Below are 16,937 nucleotides of genomic sequence, written 5' to 3' on the forward strand. Positions count from 1 at the left end.
TGAAGGGTGCACTAGTCTACAGCATTGCTCACCTCCAAGTCGATCTTCAGGCCTTGGTGATAAACCTCTGTCTCAAAGGTGATGAGATGCAGCTCCTCAGTGACTATCAGTGAGGCCTGAGAGGGGGACATGGACAAATAGTGAGATGTCAGCAGCTGGTCTTATGCTTGCAGGACTGGCAGCTGCAGGGCTACAGGCTGCTCTGGGTCCCAGAATGCCATGGACATAGAAGTATGGGCTGGCAGCTCATTAGCTCCACACAGGCCAAAGGGAGGCCCTATGGCCATGCTCTGGAGAACACAAAGCACCTGTCCCTTTATAGGGGAAACTCAGCTGGGGTTCTGACACCACCTTTCCACTGTAGGGTTTTACAGTCCCTCTCCTCAGGCCAGAGAGATTTCACTCCAGCCCTGGCCCAGGACCCACTCTCTAGGATACATGTGCAAGGTCAGGCACTCACATCACAGTTGGCTCTGCCCCCATTGCCACACCTTTGTTCCCGCAGTGTCTGCAAAAAGAAGGGAGAGGGTAAAGCACAGACCCTGATATGGCCAATACCAGGCCAGACAAGCAGCCATTGGTACCCACCAAGTGCTTGAACTCTGCGGAAAGACTGCCATTGTTGGACTCCTCCATGTTCATGACCTTGGTGTTTGTCCCCAGGATATTGAACTTCCGGGAGCTGGGTCAGGAAAGGAGACAGATGCAACGGGGGGGGCTGTTAAGGCGAATGGCATGCAACAAGGAGTGAAAAGGGCAGACTGGAAGAAGAGACAAGACAAAAATCTCTGCTTACCCCCTGAGTGCTGCAACATCACCGGAGTCCCTGCAGGAAGAGAAAGGACAGACACCGGGAGGGGGAGTGGTCAATCCACAGCTGAGGAGACACCCTTTACACAGAGTGGGGCACTGTCTCTCCCACTCAGAGGTGGATCAGCAGCTCTGCTTTGGGCCCAAGGTCTCTGCACAGCACTAGCCACACCATAAAGGCACCCAAAGGAGCCACAGGCATGAAAACTCCCTATCAGTGCTGGGCTTCCAGCCTCCGGCACCACTTCACTCCCCCAGAAACCCCCATGTCAGGATGGGCCTTGGCACATAGAAGGTTTCTCCCAGGACATGTGAGGGAGGTGGGCCTGTGCTGAGCATGCAGGAAGCCAGGAGCTGCCACTTCAGACACCGTTTCCAGGAGTTGCGAGCAACCCATTTAAATGACTCCCTGTGGGTGCCACTGCTGCCAGGACAAGACACAGCACTTACTTGTCAATGCACACCTTGATCTTCAGCTGATAGTTCAGCTCCGGAAATTTGACCAGCAACCTGTCAAAGCCAGCAGAGGGGTCAGCACCAGGGCAGGCCAAGAGTGCACTATGGCAGCATTCATTCGTGGCTACAAGCTGAGCAGATCAGCCAGGCAGTTATGGGGGAAGGTTTCAACCCTGGTTAACCCAGTGAAGCAGAATACCGTTCCCTGAAGGCATCACTGCTCACAACAGCATGAGCCAGCCAAGGTAAGGGGCTGCCCAGTCCAAGCTCCTCTCCAAGCCTCAGTGGGTCTGTCCACTCCACAAGCCTCCATCCCAGGGAAGCCAGCAAGTATTTTTACCACACTGTGGCAGGGACGACTGGGGCTCAGAGGCAAGGGCTTGCTAAACTGCACCAAGAGGCCACAGGAGAGGGAGCAGCACTTGAGACCCTCAATTCCATCCCCTGTTCTCACTGTCCACCTCTGATAGCTCCTACACCAGTTGTTAATACTGCTGCCAAGCAGCACCAGCCCCTGGACAGTCATGCCTTTGCCATTCTGGTGAAGGGAAACCCCTCAGGCTGCATCAGTGGCTGTGCAAGACAAGGCAGCAGACACACTCCATGAAGACAGCACTGCTGTGGAGGCAGAGATGAGCTGCAGAGCCAGTCCTGGAAGTGCTGGACACTTCTAGCACCCCACCTGCCCCCTCTCCCTCAGCGCCTGCCAGGCTCATCCACAGACAAAGATTTAGGAGAATTGCTGCTGCCTCCAGAAACAGAGCAGAGGTCCTAGTTGGGGCCGAGTCAGGCACTAGCTTGTAATTGTAGAGATTCATCTGAGCTGTCTGCCCTCCAGCAGGCTGGATCTGCTGCCCTCCCAATACAAGCATTCTCCAGCTGGACTAGGAGCCCACAGCAATTTGCACTTCAGCATTCCTAAAGGAGGTGTCCCAATCAGGGTTATACCCTCTGCCCCAACAGTGCCATCTTGCCCCCTCCCTTCACTATCATATGAACAGAATGGCATGGCCAGCCACAGACCTGACTTTGGTGGTGAACTGCACACCAGTTTTGATGACCAGGGGGCGATCTGGGTGCATGGGCATACAGGGCTGCCTCTCCACGACAAAGGCACTGCAGGAGGAAAGTATAGGGACTGCAATCAGATGGCATCTCACATCCCACCCCTAGCACAGATACACCCATGCCACCCACCCTTCCCAGTCAGGGAAGGGAGGGAAAAGCCACTAGCCCATCCTCCTGTTCCAAGCTGAAAGCTTCCACTCTCCCTCCTTCCCACAGCCATATGAAGTACTCATGGCACCTTTTCATTAGGTTCCTGAACAGCTCCACAATCCTTTCTTCCAGCATGGGCCGATGCTGGACTATGGGATCTCCTTTGTAGGACACTTTTTGCTGTAGCTCCTCCAGTTTCTTGATCTGCTGGCGGGTCTGCAGCTGTGACTCAGCAAGGGATGTGATCCTGGAGGATGTGGGAAGATGCTTTGTATTATTCATCAGCCTATTCATTGGCCTGTCAGCATCTCAACACCCAAGCACCCCAGAGCACATGGAGGAGAGAGCTAGACTCCTTGTTTCCTGGCTCCCAGCTTGGTGCATGTCTCTGTGCCACTGCGTATTTCTCAACAGGACACAGGTATAGCATGGATCTGATAAACTTCAAGGGAGAACCACGTAGATGGCTTGGAAATGGCCTAGATGGGATCTGGCTTTGTCCTGTTGGCTTGAGGCAAAGGATGATTTGATAGGCCAGGCAAACCCTATAGGTCTGCTGTTGAGCAGCCTGCCAGGCCAGCATTTGGTGCGTCTATACTGGGACCCTGGTGACCACTTCAAGGCTGGTACAGGAGACAGGGGCTGAGAAATCAGTTTCTAGTTTGATGCAGAGCCTTATGGAAAAGCAGAGAGGTTCCTGCTGGCTTGAGGCCAGGCAAGGGAACTGGGCAGAGAATGGGCTCCTAGCTCTTTACCAGTTTTCCAGGCGATCCAGACAGATGTTGGGAGGGCCCCCAATGCACGCAATCTGCTGCCTTCTCTTCCAGTCAGCCAGCTCCTCATCTGCCAGTGTTTTCTGCACATACTCCATGGCCGATAGGAGCCCAGCCAGTTCGCTCACAATCCCCTGGTTAATAGAAAACCAAGACCAAGGTCATCAGGTCCCCTTAGATCCTGCAAGCTCCAGACTCAGACAGGAGAGGCTCTCTACAGGCATTTGCTGGCTTGTGAGAACTGATGTGCAGCTTTGCATGTATGCCCCTGTGATAGCCCAGCACTTGGATCCCAAGTTACACTACTTGGAGCCAGACATTCCAGTGCTGGGTATCCACACCAGGGGCCAGGTTTCCCAGAATGCTCAGCTCCCAGCAAAAAATCCCAGTCACTCATTACAGTGCTTAAAAATGACAGCAAAGACCTTCTCGGCCCCCTGGCCCCAGGCTGCTCTCCAGGCAGGGGGTGCATTAGCTTAACCTCAAGCAGTTGCTAAGTCAATTGAAATATCCTGCAGCAAACCCTGCTGCGAATGTGTCAAATCTACGTAGCCTCAAACCGATACAGGCCATGTGAAAGGGGCTAGGGGCTGGTTGATTTGTCAGGCAAACAATATTGGAAAACTGGTGGGGACAAGCCAGAAGCTGAAGAAAAATCAGGGCATGCATGTGGAGGGGAAATCTCTGTACCCTGCGCATTTGGTCGAGTGCTGTCAGCATCTGCTCCAGCTGCTGCATTTTCTGCCGTGTCACTGACTGATTATTTCCATTCAGATCCTGCATGTCTGTACAGGGAGAAGAGGAAGTTACCAGCCAGCCATGTCTGTTCCAGCATTCTGATAGGACCAAACAAGTGCCATCTTTGCCCCCACAATACACACCCACCCACCCACCCCACCCCCAGAAGAGAAGGAACAGGTGCTGTACTATGCTTGCCATTTATAACCAGGAATCTCCACCTGTCTGGACTCCACCCCCCCGGGACATGGTCACCTCAGATACAGCACGACAGAACTATCATCCACATTCAACAGATGGGGAGCTGGTACCTGGAGAGGCCAAGGGACTCGCTCAAGGTCCCTGGGGCGGTAGTAGGAACAGAACATTGGTTTCCCCATTGCAGGCCAGTGCCATGATCCTTTCTTGTGGGAAGGATGAACAGCAGTGCCAGCACAGGCTAAACTATACCTTCCAGCATGCCCTTACAGGCACAGCCTGCCCTTTGCTAGTCATCCACATGTTCCAGTTACCTCCTTGACTTTTCAGGGTCTTGTAGTTGAAGTCAAAGTCATCCTGGAGGTTCTCCACTACCTTCATCTTTTGCTCAAGATCCTGCAGGGTGAAAGACCAGGGCTTATTTCAGGGTCAGAGCTCCAAAGGTACTGACCCATGTTGTGGCACGGCTGAGAAAAGGGAATGCCTGGGGCCATTCCCAGGACAGGTGATGCACATACCTGCACCCTCTTCCTCACGTCCTGCAGATGCTGCTCCAGCATTTGCTGTTTCTCCGTCACTACAGCAGCTGTGGGGTGTGTTGCCTGCCCACCTTGCTGCAGAGAGGAAATAAGAAGAGCATTAGTGCCCAGGAAGTTCATGGCAACACCTTTTCCCTTTTGGGAACTAACTAAGCAACCACAGTGCCTTGCTCAAGTGCCTGTCAGGCACCCTGGCCCCTAGTAGGTTTTCCTCTTTGTCACTAATAAAGGGAAAGACACCTAGTTATTTGTACTGCAACAGCTCTACGGCTATGAACTCGTGGGTGGTAGGTGCAACACACTCGTTTAACAAGGACAGATGCTCTCGACCAGGGACAGCCTACAAATCGGACTGTAAGACAGGTGCAGGTAGATTGGGGTCCCTCAGTCTAAGGAAATCATCCCGAGCCGAAGGACATTCAAGGATTTGAATTGTACCACACTTTAAGCTGTCGCTGCCTAGCAAACAGAAGCAAGAGCAAAGTACAACAGCTTTCCTGTACTTTTTGCTGTGTCATGCGCAACACTGAGCTAACGTAGCTCTGTCTTGATTAGTCCTCCAGGGCAAAGCAGATTTGTTTAAATTCCTCCAGGCCCAGAAGGCTGATGTGAGGATCTCAGCAGTATCCAGGCTGTGCGCTACTTTAAAAAGCAGCAAGTGACCAGTCAGACTATGTGAAGGAGGAAACATTAGTTCTCTTTGCTGAGGATAGGCTAGGACAGGGGTGGGCAAAATATGGCCCATGGGCCATATCTGACCCTCCAACTAATTGGATCTGGCATGCAGGGGATGCCAGCCAGTTCACTGGATCCAGCCCACAGCTGCCCCTACAGCACTCCACATGGGGCTGAGCATCCATCAGGGAAGCCAGCACTGCGCTCCTGCCAATGCCTGCCAGCCCCAGCCAGCATGCATAGCTTCCAGGACTGGGGCTGCTCCCAGTGTGGCTGTAGCCACCCAGGAGCTTCTCAGCTCCCCTCACCTCCACCAGCAGCTCCTCCTCCTGCCCCTGCCAGTGGCCAAGTGGGTGGAAGGCAGCCAGGAGCCAGAGCTCTGCACGCTGGGTCAGGAGCCGTCCAGCTGGAGCTTTTTCCCTGCCCAGAGCAGTACAGCAGAGGCAGAAGCAGGGGGAGCTGCTGGAGGCAAGGGGAGCCGAGCAGCACCCAGGAGGCTGCAGCTGCACCAGGAGCAGCCCTGACAGTAAGCTGTGGGTGCTGGCTGGGGCTGAGCTGGCGGGTACCTGCAGGGCTTGGCCTCATGTGGAACACTGCAGGGGCAACTACAGACTGCACCACCTGGGCAAGCTCTGTTGCATGTGCCTCCTGCCCCACCCCCCCATATCTCCCCTCACCCTGCACTGCTGGGACCCAGCACCCAGGCAGCTTCCCACTCATGTGTGCTCACATGCCCCCCACCCACAAGGCAGGAACATGAAGGGAGCAAACTGCAGCTCTGCCCCACACCCTGGCCCTGCACATCCCTGCCCACAGAACTTAGGCTCTGCCCCTGCCCTGCACTGTTCCTGCCCCATGATCCTGGGGTCTCCACGGACACTGGCCAGGAGCCACGTGGCATGACCCACAGCTGGATCTGGGGCCAGGACCTTGGGATTGTGACAGCGTGGGGCTGGGGCCCAGGGCAAAGCCACGATCCACTCCCTGCATGCATCTGCCCACAGAACCTACGCACCAGTCACAGGGGTATGTGGGCAGTGGATCATGGCTCTGCCCCAGCCCCAGCCCCTCAATGTCACCATCCCATGACACTGCTGTGTGACCCCAGCTTCCCCCACCAGCTCTGGTCCCCACCTGCCTGCAGTCCCATCTCACAAAGGGAGTTCTGGTGAGTTGTTGCATGGGGCGGGTGGTACCAACCCAGCCCTTGACAGCTCATCAGAACTCCTGATGTGACCCCGCAGGCCCAAATAATTGCCCAACTGCCCACCCTTGGGCTAGGAACACACATAGCCTTCACACTTGGTGATTTAGTCAGCTGATCCCTCCCACAATGCCCAACGTGGCACAACCCACAGGGAGGGAACAGCTCCCATCTCACCTGAGCTGCGGTTGCAGCCGTTTGGAGAAGGCGAGATTCTTCCCACAGACACCGAGCTACAATGCGGGCAATTTCCATTGGTTTCTCCAGGTACCTGCTCTGTAAGGGTTATGAAAGAGAAGTAGTAATGCACAGAATTAGACAATGCCAGTTTTCCCACACACATTCAAGGCTGTGATTTGTCCAGGGAAACTGCACACCCCAGCAAGAGGAATTGGGAATCAAAGTCTGTGGGCTAAGACTTCCCGTTCTGGGTTCCCCGACAAGATACAATATGACCAGGGCTCATTTCAGTTTCACAGGGTCTGGGCCCAAGCCTCGCCTCCTACTTTCCCATGCCGGGGTCACATAATCATGTTTCCCTTGTGAAGTATGCCACATTCAAGCATGTTGTTTTAGGAGTAGTTGGCAGAGCCACCATAGCCGCTAGGGAGACTGAAGCCAATTCCTACACTACAAGACACCTCAGACACCAGGAGGAGGAAGCACCTGGGTCACACGGTGAATCCCTCAGAGTTGGGAACAGAACCTCAGAGTCCTGGGCCCCAGTCTTGCTTTGACCGCTACCTGACACTTCGCAGCATTATTTATCCAACATCTGCTTTCCACAGCTCAGCCTGGCAAAGCTGAGGGTGCAGAGACATCCAGGAATTCATTAAAACAGTAAGAAGCAAATAACCCAACTCTCAAACCAAGGACATCCCCTTCCACCTCCCTGCTCATGGCCACAGCAGCGTCACAATGCCAGATGGCGCATTCCTACGCTCCAGCTCCTACTGGGAGGGGTCAGAGGGAGAGATTCCTGACCAACAGCATGCCAGCTTAGCTGGGTTTCAGGTCTAGGGTTCTGGGCAGACATGCAGCAATGCTGCCAGGGCCCCCCATCTGCAGGGGGGAGAGGAGAATTTATGTCCTGCAATAAAAACTAAAACAAGCACACTCCTGACCCTGCCAGCAAGGAAACACGAGGGCATTGGCCAGCTTTAGCAGGAGGCTCTGGGCCTGGTTCTGATCTGCACAAACAGACCTCTCTGCAACAAAGGGGGTCTCTGTACCAGGCCAGACCTGTGCCCCAGGACTGGGTACCAAAGGAATGGTTCTGTTCAGGGTGTGATAGATAATACAGGCAGTTTTGCTGGTATGTGCTCAAGTAGGCTGAGTTATACCAGCATATATACTGGTACTGATTAGTATGGGGATAAACTATGCAGACATACATGCACAAGGGGCCACACTAGGGGCATAATTATATACATACAGGATGGCACACATATACATAACCTGGGTCACTTGGGTGGTTATAGAAGGCTTAAGGGAGACCCAGCCCTCATGCCTGAATTCAGTGAATGCAGCACCCAGTGCACTGACACTGGGGAGCCAATAAAACCATTCCCTGTTGGCTGGCAAGGCCAAGAACTCTGCCATGGCTCAGCAGAGGGGTAAGCACAGCACAGAGACAAAGCGCCACAGCACAACCCCATGTTGCCAATGTCCATGCCATGCTGGCTTGAGAGGCGCCTGGTGGAGACCCCTCTCACCTGCAGCTCTGTCCCATACCCCAAGCCATGCTCACCTGCAGAAACTGCTTGATCCTGCGCAGGTTGTGCTGGTAGAGGACGTTGGACTCCTGCAGGAAGCGGCTGTATTGCTGATCGATCTCACCCAGCAGGTTGTGGAACACCAGCGTGGCGTGAGACTCCTTGCTGGCAGCGTAGGCCCTGGGGGGGGGGGAAGAAGGCAGATAAAAACGGGGACTCAAACATGCTTGCATCCTCAGCACCCAGCCCCAGCATGAGGAGGGCACCTTGGAGTGACAGGCAGGACTGCAGCTGGAATGGGCCTGACCCCACTCATGCTCACCTCACCCCAGACTTCAGCAGTTACTTCTTCCTCACCCTAGACTAGGATGAGACTCACAGTCTCTTAAAAGGACTGTCGCTAGTTTATTCATTTATACCCTTAGTTTAACCATAATCAATCCCTACTGGAACTTGAACCCAGGACACAGACATTCAGGAAGCTTCTGGAAGGAGTCTGACATTTCTGCAAGAGGACCGTGTGTGCATGCTTAAGTAGAGAGGCTGCAGACAGTGGCTTACTCGCTTGGGTGCACAGACACCGGCTCATTTATGCAGGCAGCTGAGCATGAAAATCCTTCTGAGGCATGGCTAGACCACTCAGTTCTAGGCCCTGAGCCAGCCCCATGCAAGCGCAGCCCACATCCCACAGCAGCACAGTTCACTGAGGATACTTGGGGAGAGCCAATGCCTGATCTCAGGCCTGCCTGCAGCAGATGCTGTTTTAAATCCCTGCTGCAAGGGGTCATGCGTTTCAGGCCTTCGCTTTTCCTCATCCTGATGTCCAGCACCACACTTACATGCTGCCCTTCCTGCACAGGTCAGTCATTGGTGTTTACCCACAAGGCAGCAAATGTTGTGAGCAAGGAGGTCAAGGGCAGAGAGCGGTGGCTGCCATGTTGGCAAAGTCCCTCAGGCACCACTTGTACGAGGGGCAGATCATCCAGGGAAAGACTCACCCTTTGCAGGAGTGGAGGAAAGTGCCGAACAGCCCTGTGGGCAGCACATACGCCCAGTGGGGGCAAGTCTTTCAGGGCACGACTAGCACCTGGTGCTGCATCAGACCTGTGGAATAGGGGCAGGGGACTGTCCCCCAGGGAATCAAGCAGCAGCTCTGAGTTCACCTACCCCTCTTGCCTGTTCTCTCCTTTTGCAGCAAGGCCATTCCCAGCTTCTTCAGAAGGAATAGTCATTTCAGTGTGCATGTGCAGTTGTGGGGGGGAGGAGGAGGAGGAATATCCCAGCAGACACACTGCACCCACACACAACAAGGCCTTACCAGTCCTGGCTCTCAATCCAGGGGGCCAAGAACTGCCGCAGCTCCATGGGGAAGCTGTCACTGTAGAGCTGGTGGAGCTGCTCCAAGTACCGGGTGTCGAGCTGCTGCAGCTGGTTCCACTGCGCCATCCTGTCCGTCTGGGGGAAACCTGACAATGCACACATGGGAACCTGTCAGAGCTCTGCACGCCCCGAGCCAGGACACGCCAGGCAGAGGTGCTCACTGAGCAGGGCCTGTTTGCAACCTCTGAGAAAGCCACCTCCCCCCAATCTCTGGCTGACTGGGGTGTGGTCACATCAGTTTCTAAAGAAGTCCGATACAGCAAAGCAGGCATCACCACCAGTACCAGGGAAAGCCTCAAGCTAGCTGGAAAAGGGGAGCGCTGCTTTGAGAAGCTCCCAAGCCCAGAGAAGGGGTTTTTGGTGGGCTGGCATTTTTGGTGCTTGACCCTTTAAAAGCATATTATATATAAAACATGGTTAATTCATAACCCCCACCCCCCAACTCTCCCCCTCATTGGCCATCTTTGAATTGTACAGAAGAATAAGAGATGTAGGCTCTTCCCATTTTTTAGAGAGTCCCTGCTGTGGTTATTCTGTGTGTCACACCCCACCCCTGCCATGTACCCCACACAGCCCCAAACAAATTGGACATGGAAATTTTGCAGAACAGTCTTCACCCAGAGCTACAGTTCAGATGGAGGGCCACTGACGGGGTCACTAACCCTGTAAGTAAGCAGAGGGAGGGCAGCTCAGTGGGCCACATTAGGAGGGCGAGGGTAAGGGCGGCCATCAGAGTAATAAACAGGGAAGAGGAAGCAGGCAAAGCAGCTAGATGTCTGCAGTTGTTCTTGGGAGGAGGCAGCAAGCCAGGACCTGGTGGGTATCAGCAGGAGTTCCCAGAGAGCTGGGAGGGTGGTAGAGGGGACTGCCCATAAATCTTCCCAAGCCAGGGCTGGGGAAGGCTGAAGGGAGGGAAAGCAGCAGACTGTCTCCATAACTTCCCCCCATGGGGCAGCTGCAGTTAGAAGGCTAGTGGCCACAAGGTTGGTCTCCTGGCCTCTCCCAGGCCAGAGAACCAGAGCCAGGGGACCACAGGGAACTCCCGGGTGCAGGGAGGGACTCCAGCAGAGAGGACAGGCGTCAGGGTTCACCCAAGGCACTAGAAAGGAGCAGCAGAGGACACTGGAGCATGTGACTCAGTCTGGGAACTCAAAGAACCATGTGCATGGGTGGCAAAGCACCCTGCCTTCTACAACATCCAACAGACTGTGGTTAGATAGCAGGGCACTGCCCCAGACCCACAGCAACAGTTCACTGGCTCCCCAGGCCTCTCACGCAGAGCTTCAGCAGCACCATGCAGGATGAGCCTGAGAGCAAGGCAGCTGGCTCAGATGCGTTCCCCAGACATCTCAGGCCAAAGGCACTGGCTGGATTCAGACACACTGCAGGAATCGACCCCAAACCTGGCTGGGAGGCCCTGCTCCCCCTGTCCTAGCACACATTCCAAGCAGCAAGACACCCAGCTAGTGGTAGCAAGTCTCCAGTTATTCAGAGTAATAGGGCAACCACCCCTTGTGGCCTATGTACCACTGATGCCCACCTGCAGCCTCCAGCACAGGCCTGGCAGAATGCTCTATATAGGGTCACCTCCATGGCACAAGCCACAGCCTGGTGGACACACACATATGCTCACTCTTTCTCTTGCTCTCTGGGCACCCAGAATTTGGTCACAAAGTGAGGGCAGGCAAAACTATATGCACATTGAAACCCTGCACCAAAGCAGCCCCAGCCTTTCTGCTACAGGCCCAGGGAAAGTCACCTTCTCCCATCTCCCCTCCTTCTGGCAGCAGCAGTAGACAGGCAATGCTCAGCAGCAGCCTGTACAACATAACTGCCCCAACACGCACCCATTGATAGCAGCGAGGCAATGATGCCTAATGAAAGGAGCCTTATAATGAGGTCTCTGGAAGCCAGGGATCAGTTCCCAGCTCTGCTACTGGTCTGCTGGGTATCCTTGGATAAATCACTTCTCCCTGTGCTTCAGTTGCTCTGCCTGTAAAATGGGAACAACAATGTTGCCCTCCTGATCTGTACACAAGAAGCTATAAGTAACACCTGGGGATCCCTTATATTAAACAGCCAGGACTTGATGTTCCAGGGAAGCCCCTAACACTCGCACTGGATCCCCTTGGAGGCCATCTCTACGGCTTGGGACCAGGACAGAGCCACTCGTGATGCTGACTCACGAGTGCTTGAAGGTCAGCAGAAGAAGGCTGAATAAGAGTCACTTCAGGTAACTGAAGGAAGCCACAACAGCAACCCATCCTCTGTGCTCAAAAAACAAATTACTCACTTGCACTGGAGTCAAGAAAATTCCAGAGAAATGGTTTTATCTCGAAAACTACCTAATCAGGTCCTGGATACAGCTCCAGGATGTGACTCTTACTGGATACAAGCAAGTCAGCAGCAGCAGCTTGGATCTAGACAGGCAGCTTTCCTTTGGCTGCATGCCTCACTCACTCCTGCCCTTAAAATTCAAGTGGGCACCGACTGTTTTGCTTCTTCCACTAGTTTAAAGAAGGCACTGAAGATATTTTTTATGTTAACTGGTTAGGCCTGCCTTGGTTAATGCCTGTTTATTAAAAGGCACAAACTCATCACAGGAAATGGTACAGTCACAAGGGTGACAACCTTTTTTCAGCCCTGATGAGAGAGCCTCTTCTGCGCTGAGAAGGCAGATTCTCCTATGTTCCCTGAAGCAAAGGGATTGCAGAGGTGAATATTGTTTCCTTTCTCCTTAGCTTAAGGCTCTGCCATCTTTTCTCATATTTGGCACCATCTGCCTGTGACAGACTCAAAAATCCCCTTCAGGAAGCAGACAGGAAGGCTGAGGAGGGACGTGAGGGTTCATGCTTCCAGGTATACGATCCAGAGAAATGAAGCTGAAAGGCCAAAATGTCCAGATTCAGAAGGGTCTAAAAGAAGCCCAAGCACCCTCATTACAAATGGGTGCAGACTCAAGAGGTGCTCAGCACCTGCAGCCTCCACTGCTCTTCCTTGGGGTGGGGGGCACAGCTTGGAAATGAGTCAGTTAAGTCTTTTATTTAAGTTCCTAGGCTCCCAATTCAGCCAGGCCCTTCAGCCACAGCACCCCAGTCCAGATAGTGGGCCCAGATGCTTTGCTGGACAGGGATAGAACTACCTGTGCTTGCAGACGCGGGGCATATACCCCCAGCAAAGCCACTGCAAAGGCTCAATGGGGCAGGGTGCAATTAAGTGTCTGGTTGGTTCCAGCTCAAAGAAACCCAGGGCCTGTGCTGATTTCTATCCTTCCCCCTGAAATACCTTGTGCTAAAGCGGCACCCACAGGTAACGGGCTTCCCTCAGGTAAGCCATCGCTTACACTGGGAGTTCACAGTGAAACACTGCTATCGTCACAGGTCTGAGAGCACTGAACCACAGATGAAAACCACATCATGGCGGGGGGGAGGGGGCAGAGAACCTGGGGGAAAAGCGTATTTATTTTTGTCCTCATAAAAGGCAAGTTCTCACAATTGCTGCAGTTTCCCTCTGCCAGACACATGTCCATCCGTACGCCCCACACACTTCTGTGGCTGCCCAGGCTTTGACGTGACGTGACGTGACCTCACGCTGAGCTGCCTTTGTCAAACCCATCACTACAACCCCCGGATCAGCTGCAAAGAGCAGCAAGCAAGCACAGGGGGTAACTGACAGCACCCACAACCCCCATGGCCTTTCACACCGTGGTCAACTCAAAATCCAGACAAACTTGGGTGTCAGAAAGAAGTTTCACATGCAGCACCGCCCTGCCCTGCCCTGCCCTGCCGCCCCCCCCGCCGGCCAGGGGGAGCTTTCGCAAACAATCATAAGTTTTGTTCTTAGATGTGGAGATAAGAGCAAGACTCCTCCATTTAAACTATTTAGCAGCAAAGGGTTCATCTGCTCTGAAGTGGCTACAGTAGGAACGCCTCCTAACCAAGACTGATGACAGATCTTGCCAGTCTTCCTAGAAAGGCAACACAAAATGAATGCATCTATTCACAAAGGGGGCACAGGGCAGCTTCAAGGTCATGTGGCACTTGATTACTGGGTTTTGGGGCATGTGTGGCCTGGCATGGGGTAGATTTCATCCCAGAAGGGCACATGGATTCCTTCAGGGGCAGTTCTGGGGTGAGGGGTGGGGGGAAAAGAGAGAGAGACTCTCAAAGGGGCACCTTTGTATATGCACCAACACTGAACCTAGGTGGACACCAGCATTTAAATAACTCAGGCAGGTGCTTTGGCACATGCCTAACAAACACCCATGAGTCACTCAGCCAGGTCACCTGCTATAAACACAAGGAGTCTTCCCGTAGGCTTGCAGAGTCGAACTGTGCCAGCTCTGTGCTGAGCTCCACCTGCCTTCAGAGACAGGATCACATACACACACGTGCACATGTACATGCACCCTTACTTTCTGGCCAGCACGGGTACCAGCTATGAAATAGTGATGTTGTCTCCACCAGCAAGGCTTCCCAGAGCTTAGCAACACAGGGGTTAACCAGCTAGCCAGAAGAGGCCCCAGCTCAAGCTGCACTCCCCAATTCTGGTCTGTTCTGCTCTCACGCTCTGCCCATCACCAGGCTATTTGGCACACAAACATCTGCACAATGCAGGCAACACCCAAGAGTCACCATGCCTTGCCACACCTGCTGGGCGCTGTTCTCCCTACCCATACTACACAAAGCATTTAATGTAGTCTCCCACCCTCCGTGAAGGCAGGCTGTCCACCCTCTGGATGCTGCCAGCTACACAACTGCCCTGGAGCCAAGTGCTGCCACCTCCTACCCACAGCCTGCCTCCATGCTGGCGTCTGGTTTCCCTCCAGAAGGGCAGGGAATGAGCTGCACAATTTACAGTAAGTCGAGGAGGCGGGGACTACCAGGAAACAACAGAAACAAGGAAGAAATAACTCTCTGGTTCGCGACTTTGGTGTCAATGGGAATCAAACTAAAACTGACTGGGGAGACAGCAGCTTCAGTTCAGCCCGGCTCACGCTGGCTGCTTGGGGAGCTGTGCAGAGGAAAGGGGCCATTTTGACACTAGCGGGCAATTATTTTGGGCAAAGGGCCACTTACTGAGTTTTGGCAAGCCACTGAGGGCTGCATGACAGGCAGCCCAGGGCAGATAAATATTAATTTTCTAAATTTTTTAGGGGCCCTGCAGGCCAGATAGAATGGCCTGGCAGGCCTCATCCAGCCCCTGGGCCACATTTTGCCCACCCCTGGCATAGAAGATCCCTTGCACACAGGCACTCAAGTTGGCTTGTTCACAGGTGCTACTTCAGAAGAGTCAGGTCAGATGTGAAAGAGCTAGGAGCAAGTCAGGTCCTTATTCCACACATGAAGCTGGGGGCGAGGTTGGGGGATGATGCTTCAAGTCTGGCTGACATTGACAACTCCGCAAAAGAAAGGTCAGCATGTGGGCAAAGAGTGAGGCGTACTAGGCATCCCAAAAGCATCCTGCTCTTGGGACAAGCCTGCAGACAACCCCATGCAACCGAGCAGACAGGGAACCATTCTCTGTGCCCCTGGCCACACACACAGGTCACCCCACTGAAGACAGCCCTCCCCACTGACATGGGTCTGTATCAAGACAAGCAGGCTGGGATGATGAGTAACCAAGGGGAAAACCCTGGAAAACCAAAAACTAGCATGAAGGAATTCAAAAGAAAGCTTTAAATGACTCCTGGGGCTGAGAAATGAGGGGCTGGGGAGGGTGGGGGATATTTTGATAGAAGGTTACAGCAACCTCCTACCGAGCACAATGAGGACACCTGGTACTTGTCACACAGAGCTGCTGCAGTCAAAGCAGCAAACAAGCCTGCTCCAAACCTGGACACAGAGAATAGCTTAGCACAAAGTGTGGCGCAGGGGCGGGAGCTGTTTGCAAGCCAGCACAAATCCCATGCAGGAAAATGAGGACAGCTGCTTTTACACTGCTATTTTAAAAACAGAAGCCAAGCAGGCCTAGCAAGGAGACAGAGCAACTTATGAAACCAAAGCTTTAATAAAAAAAAACAAAAACAAAAAAAAACCAGGACATCTTCCCCTTTGGCACAACAGGGGCTGGGATCCTGCCAGCCCTCTCCAACTAATTTTTAAAGCTGCTGAAATTTAAAAGGGCATAATGCTACTGCCCGACACATGGCACCTCAGAGCTGGACAAACTGGGCAGTTAAACTGGGGCATTTAGACAATGGAGATGCCCAAGGAAGAAATCTGCACCAAGTGATGTGCCCTGGGTTTAATGGCGAGGCCAGAACCCAGATCCCCAGAGTCCTGCTCCTTAATGAAACCAAGCAAACTAATCAGCAGAGCACTGTAATGAAGTCAAAACTGAGCCTTCCTTTTTGCCCAGGTGTGGCTCCCCCCTCCCTCTCTGGTTTGGACTTGGAGGGGGAAAAGGCTGTACTGATGATCAGCAGGGATCCTGGTTTTCTCCAATTTAAAAAAATAAAAATCGCAAACTCTCTTATTAAAAATTGCAAATTCTCCCATTAAAAACTCGAAATCCATGATTAAAAACAAAGCCCCCCCACCAGTGCTGCTGGTGCCCCTCACTCGGACCCCACAGCATCCTCAGCCCTCCTGATGCCCCTCACTCCCCCAAAACAGCCCCCCAGCCCCACACACACAGGCACAGACATGCAGACGGACACACAGAAACTGACACCCACCCCAGCAGGTAACGGTGTGTGGTAGGAAGGGGTGGGGCAGGCAGGTGAAAGGGAAGGTGCTGGGGGGGCAGATCAAAAAAGTGGGGAGCATACTTCTGTGCCCACTCCCAGGAGCAGGACCAGGGGGCGAGGACAAGGGTACCCTTCTGCGGGCTGCACACATGCCAGTCGGCCTGACAGGAGGTTTGCACGCAGTGGCTGGCGCCGCAACTCTGCCACTGCGCCCTGCGCTGCCTTCTCATGGCTGTCCGCACAGCTTTGAGGGCAAGTGGCGCGGGGCACAGCAGTGGTGGTAGCCACTGTACACAAGCCGTGCATGTGCTGCCCGGCTGGCTGGAGAGGGGCTTGCATGCAGCAGTTGCCACTGCACTACCGCTTGTGCTGTGCAGCTGACTGCATGGCTCCGGCAGTGCGGGGTGGTGGCTGTGACGGTTGTGTGCTGGCTGGGTGGCGGGCAGGGGGCTTGCACACAACAGCCACCACCACTGCCACTTGCCTGTGGAGCCATGTGCGTGCCGAGGCAGCCGCTGTGTGCAAGCCCCCTGGGCTGTG

The 16,937-nt window shown here is 53.8% G+C and overlaps 1 protein-coding gene across 2 annotated transcripts in view; it reads right to left on the reverse strand.

Moving 5' to 3' along the window:
• The window catches only part of STAT3 (signal transducer and activator of transcription 3), a 17,470-nt gene extending 7,698 nt beyond the window's left edge, over window positions 1–9,772 (reverse strand). For both annotated transcript variants that reach the window (XM_025207308.1, XM_025207309.1), the window contains exons 1-14: window positions 9,645–9,772; window positions 8,362–8,506; window positions 6,789–6,887; window positions 4,712–4,807; window positions 4,508–4,589; window positions 3,948–4,042; window positions 3,240–3,391; window positions 2,573–2,731; window positions 2,290–2,382; window positions 1,261–1,320; window positions 797–826; window positions 589–682; window positions 461–508; window positions 33–116 (exon numbers count right to left, since the gene is read on the reverse strand). In XM_025207308.1, coding sequence (XP_025063093.1) covers window positions 33–116; window positions 461–508; window positions 589–682; window positions 797–826; window positions 1,261–1,320; window positions 2,290–2,382; window positions 2,573–2,731; window positions 3,240–3,391; window positions 3,948–4,042; window positions 4,508–4,589; window positions 4,712–4,807; window positions 6,789–6,887; window positions 8,362–8,506; window positions 9,645–9,772 — 1,365 coding nt within the window. The remainder of the gene's footprint in view (window positions 1–32; window positions 117–460; window positions 509–588; window positions 683–796; window positions 827–1,260; window positions 1,321–2,289; window positions 2,383–2,572; window positions 2,732–3,239; window positions 3,392–3,947; window positions 4,043–4,507; window positions 4,590–4,711; window positions 4,808–6,788; window positions 6,888–8,361; window positions 8,507–9,644) is intronic.
• Window positions 9,773–16,937: the final 7,165 nt, after the last annotated feature.

Source organism: Alligator sinensis, unplaced genomic scaffold (assembly GCF_000455745.1).
Source record: "Alligator sinensis unplaced genomic scaffold, ASM45574v1 scaffold919_1, whole genome shotgun sequence".
In the NCBI taxonomy this organism is placed as follows: Eukaryota; Metazoa; Chordata; order Crocodylia; family Alligatoridae; genus Alligator; species Alligator sinensis.